General features: G+C 48.2%; 1 protein-coding gene across 13 annotated transcripts in view; it reads right to left on the bottom strand.

Annotated features, from left to right (window-relative positions):
• The window catches only part of ryr1b (ryanodine receptor 1b (skeletal)), a 59,433-nt gene that overhangs the window by 36,691 nt on the left and 9,545 nt on the right, over positions 1-13,197 (bottom strand). For 9 of the 13 annotated variants that reach the window (XM_023807134.2, XM_023807129.2, XM_023807133.2 and 6 more), the window contains exons 2-32: positions 11,800-11,919; positions 11,606-11,707; positions 11,202-11,222; positions 9,863-9,937; positions 9,624-9,702; positions 9,412-9,524; positions 9,230-9,329; positions 8,869-8,965; positions 8,706-8,780; positions 7,822-7,978; positions 7,446-7,607; positions 6,338-6,459; positions 5,861-6,047; positions 5,541-5,676; positions 5,329-5,424; positions 5,104-5,222; positions 4,890-5,023; positions 4,533-4,774; positions 4,265-4,457; positions 3,880-4,096; positions 3,666-3,770; positions 3,436-3,539; positions 3,272-3,355; positions 2,631-2,790; positions 2,368-2,515; positions 1,906-2,111; positions 1,619-1,793; positions 1,296-1,504; positions 844-1,193; positions 505-634; positions 206-366 (exon numbers count right to left, since the gene is read on the bottom strand). In XM_023807134.2, the coding sequence (XP_023662902.1) occupies positions 206-366; positions 505-634; positions 844-1,193; positions 1,296-1,504; positions 1,619-1,793; positions 1,906-2,111; positions 2,368-2,515; positions 2,631-2,790; positions 3,272-3,355; positions 3,436-3,539; positions 3,666-3,770; positions 3,880-4,096; positions 4,265-4,457; positions 4,533-4,774; positions 4,890-5,023; positions 5,104-5,222; positions 5,329-5,424; positions 5,541-5,676; positions 5,861-6,047; positions 6,338-6,459; positions 7,446-7,607; positions 7,822-7,978; positions 8,706-8,780; positions 8,869-8,965; positions 9,230-9,329; positions 9,412-9,524; positions 9,624-9,702; positions 9,863-9,937; positions 11,202-11,222; positions 11,606-11,707; positions 11,800-11,919 (4,379 nt within the window). The remainder of the gene's footprint in view (positions 1-205; positions 367-504; positions 635-843; positions 1,194-1,295; positions 1,505-1,618; positions 1,794-1,905; positions 2,112-2,367; positions 2,516-2,630; positions 2,791-3,271; positions 3,356-3,435; positions 3,540-3,665; positions 3,771-3,879; positions 4,097-4,264; positions 4,458-4,532; positions 4,775-4,889; positions 5,024-5,103; positions 5,223-5,328; positions 5,425-5,540; positions 5,677-5,860; positions 6,048-6,337; positions 6,460-7,445; positions 7,608-7,821; positions 7,979-8,705; positions 8,781-8,868; positions 8,966-9,229; positions 9,330-9,411; positions 9,525-9,623; positions 9,703-9,862; positions 9,938-11,201; positions 11,223-11,605; positions 11,708-11,799; positions 11,920-13,197) is intronic. The other 4 variants (XM_023807132.2, XM_023807137.2, XM_023807138.2 and 1 more) reach the window with 1 other exon arrangement.

Here is a 13,197-nt window from a genome sequence, read left to right as displayed (position 1 = left end):
ACAGATTGAGTTTCATTGCCAAAATACTTATGTTTTGTTTGGTTACTTATGGTTAAGGTTTAGGGGTGTGTAGGGGTTAAGGTCGTCATGTTGGGATTAGAGTTTTCCCCATTGAAATGAATGGAGAGTTCCCACAAATCTATAATTACAAACCTGTGTGTGTGTGTGTGTGTGTGTGTGTGTGTGTGTGTGTGTGTATGTTTACCTGCCATGGATGTTGCCCTTGTCATCACCAACAGTAACAGTGACACAACGCACTTTATTGAGGTCAAAGTGCAGGTCGTACTGGTGAAAGTCAGGGGTCACCCAGCCCACCCACACGCCACTCGGCTCCTGTCCGGCAAAGATCCTCACAGAATAGTAGTACTACAGAGAAACGGGGAAAGTGAGGAGTAGTGTGAGCTGTAGCACCTGGACTGTTCCTGGGGAACACTAACATTTTGATGAGACTGGCCACACGTGGTGGTCCAATTTCAGTGGGAAGAGTAAATATGAATGGCTGACCGTGGTGGTGTGGAGAATAATTTCTGGGTCGTCTCGATCATCTGGGACAACATCTTGCACCAAGCGGGGCATTGTGGGTACCACAGGAGGGGGAGTGATCATAGCAGCTTTCTTGGCTTTAAATAGGAACCTGAGAAGAAAAATACCATAAAAATTGCCAAAAAGCTAAAAATTCTGCTTCTCCTCAAAACTCTAGCAAATTCCTTTATTAAAAACTGAATATTTGCCATGATCAGCTACTCTTATGCTCCTACTCACCCTGCCAACTCCATTCCACTCTGAAAACACCACAGCCATTCTCTGCATTTCCTTATTTCTAGTTATAGATTTATTTCTTACCCTTTCTTCTTGACCTTCTCTGTCGTGACGTCCTTCTCGTTCTCCGCTTTGACACCGGGGACCTCCCTGGCCACGGAAGCCTCCTTCTCCTCCTGCTCTTTGCGGCTTGCTGACTTCTTCAGCACCTCATATTCAGAGTCAGGTTCCACCTCCAGTGCCTCATCCTCAGGGATGGTGAGGGCACGAGTAAGGGGTGTGGCCCCAGCCTGAACCTTGAAGGTCTCATGGAACTGCACCGGCATGCTTAACCGCATGAACAGCATATCTGTGTTGGCATTCTGAGAGCCAAAGGTCTTGTGGGTCAGCTTCAGACAGGGGGCAGTATCCGCTGTTCCATCCACACGAGAAACCTACAAGGTCACAGAGAAGGAAAAAGGAAACACCAACCTCAAAAGAGATGGAAACATATGTGAGGATGAGGATCATGTCTTCATGCGTGCTTGACCACAGACCTCTATGTGCGGGTGGTTGGTTGGCACAGAAATAAACTGGGGCAGACTCTTGCTGAACCACATGGTAATGTCTCTCTTCATGTTGATGGCGAAGGGCTCAAAACCCTCCTGGAGGCCACATATGGAAAAGAAACGAAGGGTGCTGACATTCTGGCCCAGGTTGATCCTGCCCACCTGGGATTGACCCAAGCTGCACACGGGGATAAACCCTAAAAGAAAGAGGAGTAGCCAAGCTGAAGTCTCTGGTCAACAAGTACTTGCTGCTCCTCCATCCATCTCTCAACCCACTCCCTTAGACATGCATCTGATCTGCTTTCTCTCACCCTCCCCAATCTCAATTTCCTTGAAGGCCATCTCGGAACCAGAGTCACTTATGAGCATCTCCCCGTTGAGGGTGAACATGATGGTCCTCTCTGCCAGGTCGATCATGCACCCTACTACGTCACCCGCCTGCCACTGACGGCCGAAAGGTTCATTGCCAATGTGCCATCGCTGAGCCTGTTGGAGGCAGGTGAGAACATTTTTGAGAAAAAAAACAATAATCCAGAAGGCCATAATGAAGATAACCTGAGACTTATAATTTATGGACAGATGGGCATGGAAGTCTGACCTTGTTCCCATTGAAAACAAAAGCCAGTTCATCTGTTCCCAGCTCGATGTCGGATCGAACGCTGGGTCGGGCCCAGCCCACCCTCATCTCCCCAGCTGTCACAGCCTCAAACTCAAAGTACCATTTCCCCTGGGTCACAGCATATGACTTTTCAGCTCGGAACAGGCGCACCTTGTCAGTGTGCCCATTCTCCATACCATGGCCACCTGCAGGAGATGTAGGGAAAGACAAGAAAGGTATAAACCAAGAGAGCAACGCTAAGAAAACCTCGTAGCTGCATAAGATCTGGTAACCCCTACAAAACATAATTACAGATCCCACAATCCAAACACGGTGTGAATGAGATGATACCAGGTTCCACTCAAGATGAGCAAGACAACACCAAGGTACAGTAATAGGGACAAGCTCACGTAACTGTAAATGCATGAAGCCCCGTGAGGTTCAAATAAAAGCACCACTCACTGCTCTCCTGATCTGGAGGTTCTATGTTGTACCCATAGCCGATGAGTGTCCTCACAGCTGCACACACACTGTCCCTGTTAGTTTTCTTGGTTCGTTCATCCAACAGGTTGTACGGCACCAGGCGAGGGTTGCGCTTGTTCATAATGTCCTGTTGCACAGGCCAAGACATTTCAGTAACATTTAAGACCTTCGGCGACGGCACAAAGTCTGATATTGAGACACCACAGTACAATAAATGGGAAGAGAAAGGGACCAGGAGGCACCTGCACAATGCTGTAGGTCCAGCCCTGTCGCACCCGATCCCGTGCCCACACATTGTGCCCATTCTCAGCCAGTTTCTCCACCAGGGTGTTCTGATTGGGTGTCAGCTTGACATGACTAAGGTCCAGGGGGGCAGGCTTGTATCCATTGCTCATCATATAGCTGATGGGAGACAGACACATGGAGACAAGGAGATGGTCACCATGAGGTCCCTATAAGGCTGTGTTGACATAAGAACATAAGAAATTTACAAACGAAATTCATATCAGACCATTCATATCAAGCTCGTTTGGGGAGAACTTAACTCAGCTCAGAGTTGTTAAGATCTTATCTAGCTCTGATTTAAAGGAACCCAAGGTTTTAGCTTGCACTATACTAACAAGAAGACTATTCCATACTCTAACTACACACTGTGTAAAGATGTGCTTTCTCAAATCCAGTTTAAAATGTTATCCCACTAATTTACACCTATGACCATGTGTTCTAGTATTTAAACTAATATTGACGTAAACCTGACCTTGAGCTTCCAGAAGAGAAACAGCTGTCTGTGGAGAAGCATCATGGCTTTGGACTTTGAAGCAATGCTCACTTAACCTCTTTGCTTTGGAGTGAAATTTTACTCCACATGGAGATCAGAACTTACGTCTTGGGAAGTTTGATCTTTTTCAGGTTCTCCTCTGCCTTTTCATCCCCCATCCCCACATGGCACCCCAGAGCCAGCAAAGTCCTGCACAATCACAAGAAGGTATCATGAGGTCAAGGCTGTCGAGATGAGGCGATTCAGTTACTGCCTTGTCTTGGACTCACTTTATGGTTTCTCCAGACATTTGAAGGTTATAGTTTCGCTCAGGTTCTGGAAGGTTCTGGAAATCCACCAGGCAAGGGTGCAGCTTTTTATTGTCATCCCGGAACTGAAGGAGAAACACAGACAGTCCTGACGTCTGCATTGCAGCTATGGATGTCGGAATTCTTGTTATTGTAGTATGAATATTTCATGACAATCATTGCTGGTTCCTCACCAGCGACCTGGAGCTTACCGCTGCATAAGTCCAGCCCTGCTCGATGCGGGTCACCGCCCACAGTTCATGAATGTTCTCTGCCAGCTTCTCCCGGATGCGTTCCAGATGGGGGGGCAGCACGATCTGAAAAGACATAGTGACCATGCCAATATTATCAGGGCCTGACAAGAGGAAAACAAATGAGAAAGCGGATAGTACCATCAGAGAAGGGGTGGAATCGTGTGACCCATACCTGAATGGTGTCCACAGGATAGGGCGTGAAGGAGGTGTGCGTGAGTGATTGCATGGGACCCAGCATACTGCGGACACCATCGAAGTCATGCGTGTACTCCTTCACGGGCTCGATACGCATCCTCTCCTTAGGCAGTAAGGCCTCGTAACAGGGTGCATAGCCAGGGGGTGGGAGGAACTTGAAATCCCCATGGCGACCACCAAGAAGAAAGCGGGCTCTGAGAAGCAACAGGAAGATGGATAAGATGATTATTGTTTATTTTTTCAGACTTTGTCACACGGTGAACCACTCCTCAGACACTCATAGTGCTTCTCAGGATCCCTGTCTCCTAAATGCACAAGGCTTTCTAGCACTCTCTCCTATGCGCACTTCTTGAGACCCTCACTTAACACCCGCGGAGAAGCTGATGACGGGGAAGAAGAGGCCGTCCACGTTGAAGTTCTCAAACATGCCCTGGACGGGATGACCGTTGATGCGGAAGGATATGCTGGGCACACTGAGGTCAAGGCAGCAGCTGACAACGTCATCCGCCGCCAGAATGTGCTGGCTATGCGAGGCCACGGCGCGGGGGACGTGCCCTGGGGAGAAAAAGGAAGGAAGGCAGTCGGTGTGTGCTGTCACATGCAGAAGAAATCCTGGCCAGCCCAACTCACCTGACCACAAATGCAGGCCATCAAAACCATAGGAATAGAGGTCATCCCCAATTCCGTTGCTGCCCCAACCTTCACCCCCACCAGGGTATGGGCTGTAGCCTACGTTCATAGCCCACCCTACACGCAGGTGAGCAGCCTGGGCCGTCACGAACGGCTCCACGTAGTCAACAACCACCTCGCAGTACCACTTCTTGTACTGTGTGGAGCCTTCACACGTCCCAAGGAAGATGTTTGGTCTCATACTTAAGTGGGAGCAGAGAGATCTTATTATAAAACATCCCTGCCTGACTTTTTTTTTTTTTTATAATGTTACATATAAGAAGTACGATACGATTATATTTAGCTTTTTGAATGTACCTGGTGGCATAGTTCACTAAGTTGGTCTGCAATAGGAGGTCACGACCTGGCAGCAGGTTTTCAGTGATGAGGTTCTGATTGGACCTGACAGCCACACCATTACACACACACAGAGAGCGAAGCACGTCCAGCACCTGTGGGCGACACAGAAAGCATGTGTAGGCCAGCCAATCAGCATGCGGAGGCAGACCACATGATCATTCCAGTGGTTGACCTTGTAATTGCGCCCGTGTTTGTCCAGAAGGGAGATGATTGATTTGATGTGGTTTTCCTGGATGATGTTCAGCACTTCTGGGCTCTCGATCAAAATGCAGTACAACACCTCCAGAATCCCTGTCAAGTCGGAAGACAGATGAAATTCGAATTGTCACCTATTTACTCAGTCAACACATGCTAAGATTGGCTAAGTCTGGATAAGAAAAGCCTGTATGGGTGGTACCTCCAGAGGCTTCCAGGCGATCCAGTTTGCTAACCAGCCAATCGAGATTATCACAAAAGAGAGCACAGTTGGAGCGATTCCCTCGGATCAGAGAAGCTTTGAAAAGAGAAACAGAAATTATGAACGACCACAGCATGCTGTAGCTCCTAACGAAACATCAACAGGACACGTGAATATGCATGCAAGTGTCATTCCGGCTACTGGCGGCTTACCAAGCAGCTCGTACAGCAGGTTGACGATCTCCTTCCAATACTCGCCGGCCTCCTCGCCAGCGAAGTCCGCAAAGTGGGCAGACGTGTTGTAGACGTTAAGCCGGTCGATGCAATTCAAAACAAGGGTGATCATGCCCTGAACACGGCATTCAAAGTACACAGAGGACAAGAAAAATAAATAGATAAATAGACAGTAGTTTGCAAGGATTGTGTCGAATTGAAGTTGAGCCAATGAGCCAAACTAGTGTTATAATAAAATAAGTTATTAATTCACATTTTGCCATTAAACATTCTAATAACTAAGACGTTTCAGTACAGACCTCCTCCTGAAAGAGGTTCTGCCGGCTACGGAGAGAGCGCAGCTTGGTCTGCTTCTCCTCATGCTCCAGGTCATCTTCAGGGTAGCTGAAGTAGAAGATGAGATCCTGCAGGGACAGGACCACTCGGTCCAGAGACAGAGATAGCGGTGTGGGGTTCTTGTTTTTTGGATTCAGAGCATCCAGTTCCCTGAGAAACCAGGAGAAGGGCAAATAGAAACCAAGGGACCGTTAGAAGTGTGTTGATGCCATCGTGATCCCACAGGCCCAGTCAACACAGAGGAAAGATGCCTGTGGAATATATATATATAAAGATTGTATTAAATGTATATAAATTGTATGACAATAAAGACCAAATAAAGATCCATTACAGAAATCCTAGATTCTTGTTGAAATTGAACTTCAAACTCCATAAGAAAATTAATCATCGATCACATCAAGGAGTTTCTCTGGGTTTCTCCTGAATGCCGGGGCTCCTACTTGATGAACTGCGTGAAGAGACCCGTGGTGTTGAAGATCATGCGGGCCGCCTGTGACTCCTCCATCTGTGAACGGGAGGGGCACAGCGCGTCGTCCATGTGTCCCTCCTGGTGCAGGATGCCCTGGGGGAGAGAAGACCGGTCAGTCTGAAAGTGCTTTGTAAGCATCTTGCTACTGGAAGAGGTGTTGGTGTGACCAATAGGGCAGCCCATCCTGTGGTCTGTGTGAATCCCAATGCCCCAGTGCAGTGATGGGGACACTGTGACCAATAGGGCAGCCAATCCTGTGGTCTGTGTGGATCCCAATGCCCCAGTGCAGTGATGGGGACACTGTGACCAATAGGGAAGCCCATCCTGTGGTCTGTGTGGATCCCAATGCCCCAGTGCAGTGATGGGGACACTGTGACCAATAGGGAAGCCCATCCTGTGGTCTGTGTGGATCCCAATGCCCCAGTGCAGTGACAGGGACACTGTACTGTAAAAATGGTGCCGTCTTTCGGATGAGACATAAAACCGAGGTCCTGACCCTCTGAAGTAATAAAACATCCCTGGGCATCTTTCCCAGTAGGGGTGGTACGCTGATGTCCTGGCTTAAACTGCCCATTGAGGCCCTTTCAAATCTGGCTTCCTAATCATCCCCTACAACTGGTGGAATCTTTCCTGCCCCTTCACCACCTTAGCTACTGTGTGGTGAGGGTATTGGAGCAGAATGGCTGCCATTGCATCATCCATGTGAGTGCATCATAATAATTGTGGTTGAAAAGAGCTCTGCACTGTTTGAACTATTTTTTATTATATATATTTTTTCTATTTATATATTTTTTCTTACATAACTTATGTATGCACCAATACTGCCAGAACAAATTCCTATTGCATGCAGTTGTACCTGGCCAATAAAGTGAATTCTGATTCAGAAGTGGCTCCCCATTGGTTCTGTAAAGCGCTTTGGGTGTCTTCAAAAGTGCTGTATAAATGTAACATTCATTCATACACTCATTCATTTATTCATTCATTCATTTATTCATTCATGTGATGCCACTCGTGCAATCCTCAGCGCTACCCATTTCCAGCACCTCCCACCCTGGGTAGAAAGCCCCTGTTTTCCCTACCCTCCTCTTGAGAGGTCCCAGGCGGGCTTTGGCATCCACTGAAGCGTAGGTGAGCCACAGGCCCGTGGAAACATGCTGCATGAAGCACATGGACTCTCCGTACTTGATCTCTGGCAAGCCCATTCCCTCAATGTCACGCTTTGGGGCTACCTCCGTCTTCTCCTGCTCAGGGGGTTATGGGAGGAGGCCGGAGACAGTGGCGAGAGAGGAGGAGAGAGGAACGAGGGACATGAAAAATCAGAAAACAGGAAAGGTATGAAAACAACCCATTTTAATTCTGATGCCAGGACCATTTAATTGGACTGCGACACAGAGGGGAGAGACAGCAGTAGGAGAGGCAAAGTGGGCAGCTTGGACCCATGGCCACGATCCGCACCTTTGAGGCTCGGAAGCAGAAAGCTGACATCTTGGTGTTAGCCCGCTTGGGATCCAGGACCATCAGGCCCTTCTCTTCATGCAGGCACAGGTATCGGCCTGTGGTCACGTGACGCACCCGAAACGGATGCCCCCACTTCATGTGGCTACCGCTCCACCTACAGGAACGGAAAGGAGGTGGGGGGGAGAGTACACAAATATCAGCGAGAAACAAGGAACGGGGAGTGGGACTGGAAAGGTGATTATCCTCTGCCAACCGCTGGATGGGTCTCTCAAACACTCATTACCGTAACATCAATTTTCTCTCAGTTTTAAAATTATTTTGAAGACAACTGTCTTCTGTAGATTTTGCCCCTGTGGTAGTTTTGTTATATTACCATTTATTTATGTAATTAACAAAATCTTTCAACATTTTTAAAAAAAGAACAAAAAAAAACCTGAAGTCATTCTAAATGATTGTTGTGGGTTACATGCAATAAAGCTTTATAAACATTTCATCTAGTCTTGTGGTATTTGACCTTAATACTGTTACAGTAATGAGATTTTTGGCTACCTATTTGGGCAAAAAATCAAATCATTAAATCAGACCAAAAAATAATGTAGTTCTAGGGGAGCCTATCTTGTGGCCTGTGTGGATCCCAGTGCCCATAGTGCAGTGATGGGGACACAGAGCTATAAAAATGGTGCCGTTCTTCATATGAGATGTAAAACTGGGGTCCTGATTCTCTGAGCAGCCATTCTGCACTGAACTAAAAAGTTAATGAGATGTCATTTGCGCCACACAAAAAAAACAAGCCCTGTATTTCGGCGTCATTTTTATATATTTTTTTAATTGTCAGGTTGGTGAGAATGACCCAGATATTGGAGGTGAAACATCTAGCTCACCCGATCCGCAGGGGCTCCAATCTCCACAGAGCCCGGGCCTGGCTACAGACGGCCCCCCCCTCATACTCGGCGATTCTGGAGAAGGGGGGTGCAGGGATTAGGGTCAGCCATGAGACAGACACTGGGTCCAGAAAGGCAGTGCCTCAGAAAACAAACCCCTCACCGACGTTGGTCGTCCCCTTGGTCGGGGGGGGGGATGGCCAGGCACTCGTCCATGTGACCGTGGAAGAGTCTGATAACGTGTCCGCCAGTCAGGTAGCCTATGGTGTGGGGGGGGGGGGGGGGGCACAGGAAGAGAGGATAGAGAGGAAATGAGGCAAAGGCTACCATGCTGGGGAGGGGTCTAGCAAGCTCACTGTGCATCAGCAGGTGGATCTTTTAAAGCAGAGCCTTTTAAATCAGGCAGCAGGCAGAGGAGGGCATGTGAAGGACATGAGCTGGTAGCCCGAGGAGGAGTCGTGTGGAAGCTGTCACACTCTGAGTAAGGGCTTCTGCCACAGACTACAGCATGGTGCACCACTAACCCTCTGCCAGCTCGCACCCCGAGCACACCGGGTTCATGTTCCACAAGGTCTGCATGAAGGAGGCGTCCACCATCAGATCCCCGCTGGCGTAGGACAGATGCTGCAAAGACGGGTTTAGTCGGACCGGGCAGAATATTCCGCCAAGCAGCTAAACGTAACACTTGTCGTACAAGAAGCCTCACCAAGTATCGCTCTGAGGATACGCTGACCAGGATGAGGTCGTCTCCCACCCGGACCTTCTCACCTTCAGACCTCTGCTTGGATGCCGGGTGGATGGTCCACCAACATGCTTCCCCTTAGAGATAAACAATCGCAAGCATTATCTGGTTTTGAAGGTTCCTACAAATGGCCACACCATCTAGTCTGGCTCTGCTTCCATCATGCAGCCACCTACCAGTGGAATTCTCCTGCAAGCCCACATCGCAGGCTAGCTTGTCCGTAAGTGACCGAGACGTGGTCAAGCAACTGAGGTACTAAGACAGAAACAAAAAAAAAAACAAAACATCAGGTCCAACTTTCAATGATTCCACTTCCATCCATGTCTTTTACATGAAAGAGAGAGGACTTTCTCAGATCCACATTCATCGTTATTTGTCGTTAAAGACTAACTGTCTCGGTATACATCGATCTCACCATTCCAGAGTGGCAGTGCCGGAGAAGAATGGCATGACCGTACAGCAGGGTGCGGTGACCCCCACCCTGGGACGACTGGACATGGAAAAGCCAAAAAAAAGGTCACCAGATGGGTAATAAACAGTCTACTAATCCCAGCTTCTACCGGTAGGAACACAAAGACCAGTGAGTTACCACAGAGCACAGGGCCTGGCAACAGGAGAACGACAAAAGACAAAAAAATTGAACGGTAATGAATTTGCGAATCACGTGACTGTAGAGAGAGAAGGGCAGAAGCTTTCAATCTGGTTAAAATGCAGATCAAATCACAGGTAATACTGACACCTCCGTATGCAAAATGTGTCTATTTCAACTATCGCACCATGGCATATTAAAACACGTCCTCAAAAATCTTTAAAAAAAAATCTTACCTTTTCTCATTGCCCAGTAGGACAATGAGTATAATCACTGCTGATGCTGTGAACAGCCTCACCCACGGTACGACTGCATACCTAACCCACCAGGACATGTGGCAAGGCGAGCCTGGGGGAGGGATTGCCCCCCGTGAAAAGCCCAGTGTGTCTGGCTATCCCTTCAGCTGACAGATGTCATCACTCAGACCACAGAGGCACAGCGGACTTATCGCTGGGCCTTGTGCAATGGGGGTCTGGGATCACCTAGGTCACTATCTACTGGACACTCTGTAGGTTAAAGCACACTGCGCTGCACAGCCTGACACTGCCTGGGTGGGTTTAATGGGGAGCTTGATGCAATCGTCCAAAGACGTGGTCTTTGGGACTAGGGGTTGAGGAGAGGTGAACCAAGTCTAGGGGGTGATGGTTGGGGGGAGAGGGGGTCATGCTTTGTTGGATAAGCAGCGGGCAGGGCAGGGATGGGAGGAAGAAAAACACAAAGACAAGAGATGAGAGCAACCAAGGAAGGTAGCAAATTAAGTGGAACACTGTCAGTGGGGAATCAGGAACACGCAGAGTGTTGGGATGGTGAGGACCAGAAATCGGCATGACAGTTATGAACAAAATGCAAAACGGCAGATAGACACCGGCCACGAGAGAGACATGGGTACCAGGAAATGTTTCTAGGACAAGATAAGGACTGCTTCAAACACTCCAAGGACAGACCTCAAACGGACACAGAAACCAGTTCAGGTGTCAGCCACGAAACCACTGAACAAACTCTGAGACAGGCGTACAGAGGTCCTAAGGGGAACTACTGTAGTATCAAGTCATAGGAGAGGACATTGAGTAGGATGAGTGAGTCTCCAGCTTCCAGAGGGTGGGGGTGGGGAGGGGTGGGGGGGCAAGAAGGTGCTTCAGGAGTGGAGACATGTGCAAAGACATACCCATTTGTCCAAATCGACTCCCTACGGTTAGCAGGATGGGAGGGGTTTTGGGGGTCAGAAAAGAAACAGAAGAGAGAAAGAAGGATCTTAAATGAGATCCGATAGCAGACGGGGCCAGAACTGAAGTTCAGGAACACCATCTCCCGAATGCCGACGGGATAATAAGCGTGACAATCACGTTGCTCACAAGGGCAAGAAAGACGGAAAAAAAATATTATTTGTATTTATTTTTATCAGGTTGACTTTGTCTTGCTGACATGACCTGCTGTAAAAAGAAAGATACATCAGGCCTATTTTAGGTGACTGAATTCGGCACCTCGCTCGAGGCGCACCCCCCCCCCCCCCCCATGGTGCTCAACCCCCCCCCCCCTCAACAGGAACCCTACCTGCATGCTGGATCCTACCTCATTCATCTCCACGGTGTTGGCCAGCATCTCCTGCAGAGCTCGCACCGAGAGAGACTGCTCCAGGGTGAAGCAGCAGATAGCCAGGTCTGGCGGCACATTCTGCGTGGCAGCATCACAGAAAGCGGAGTGAAAAGCCCAGCCCGTGAAGGTCAGTATGGGTGAAGCACAGAGCTGCGGGACAGGCACTGTACCTGGGCATTGGAGGTGGGTTCCAGAAAGCAGAGGCGGTTCCCAAAGCCCTCACTGGACAGGCACAGTTTGATCTGCTCCTTCACTACTGTTGCAGTGCACTGCAGAACCACCTGGTCTTCCTGGAGGAGGATCGAGGTTAGGGAAGACAGGGCAGGTTAAAGGACAATCAGTTAGGGTCATGGGGTCAGGTGGTCTGAGGTCACATGGTCTGGAGGGTGTGGTCAACAGGCATAGGTTGAGAGGTCATGGGTCAAATGGTCAAAAGGCACATGGACAGGAGAGTGTGGTAAATGGACACTGGAGTGGTTTAATACACATAAATCAAAGACGAACGAGAGGCATGTTCACAGAATGGTTATACACTGAGATTAACGCAAACAAAGCAGCTTATCGGGCCACCGAGTGGGCACCCGTCCCCCCCACCCTGCAGCCCCACACATTCTCAGCTGCTCCTACCAGTCTGTCAGTAGGTAATGATATCCTTCCATCCCGTTCTCCTCTCCCACTCTCTCTCACCTTCCGCCTTTCTCTTTCTTAAATACCCAAATCTCTAAAATGGCTGGCGTCCATAGCGCTTGTCAAGCTGGCATAAATGCCTGTGCACACCGGGACGACCCGCGCCCGTGTGACATCATTAGCATGATGCTGTTATCAATTCCCACTCTTTTCTCCATCCTCCTCATTAAACCGCCCTCAGCTCACCAAGCCACCCCTTTCGATGTATTAGCTCAGTTTTATCGCAAACTGTATCAATCTTAGTCAGATTTTCATCTTGATATCTCCCTACAAGGACAAAAAAATCCATCTAAGCACTCTGTTGTATTTGTATATGATTCATCCATTTGAGTAGCTTATATATTCGATCCATTGAAACAGCCTCTACAAATCCAGTTCCCACCTTGAAATAAACATTCAACTAACAGATCTAAGTGTAAGACTGTTAGTCAACATTAGGTAATGCTTTACATTAACTGCACTTTCATAATGTCCATAATGCATTCATCGAACAGTCACAAGCAGCCTGTAAGTATACTTGAACATTCTAACATACCTTACTAGCTTTAATATACAATCATAACAAACATTATATGATAAATATTATAACTGTATAATCACATAATATAATGATATTAAGGCATATTTACATACTGCTTATGAATGTTCTATGAGTGCTTTATGAATGCATTACGAAGCTGCACTGAATGTCCTATGAATGTATAATGAATGCTCTATGAAGGTGCCCTGAAAGTCCTATGAATGTATAATGAATGCTCTATGAAGGTGCAGTTAGTGTAATGTGTTACCCGAGGTGTTGACTTGATGGACCTTGGGGTTTTCCAGGCCCTGCGTATGACCTGCAGCTCACTTTCCTGTGCGGAAAGCTGCTTACCCAGTAG

The sequence above is a fragment of the Paramormyrops kingsleyae genome, chromosome 17 (genome assembly GCF_048594095.1).
Source record: "Paramormyrops kingsleyae isolate MSU_618 chromosome 17, PKINGS_0.4, whole genome shotgun sequence".
Lineage (NCBI taxonomy): Eukaryota > Metazoa > Chordata > Actinopteri > Osteoglossiformes > Mormyridae > Paramormyrops > Paramormyrops kingsleyae.
This window is presented reverse-complemented; position numbering and strand designations above follow the sequence as displayed.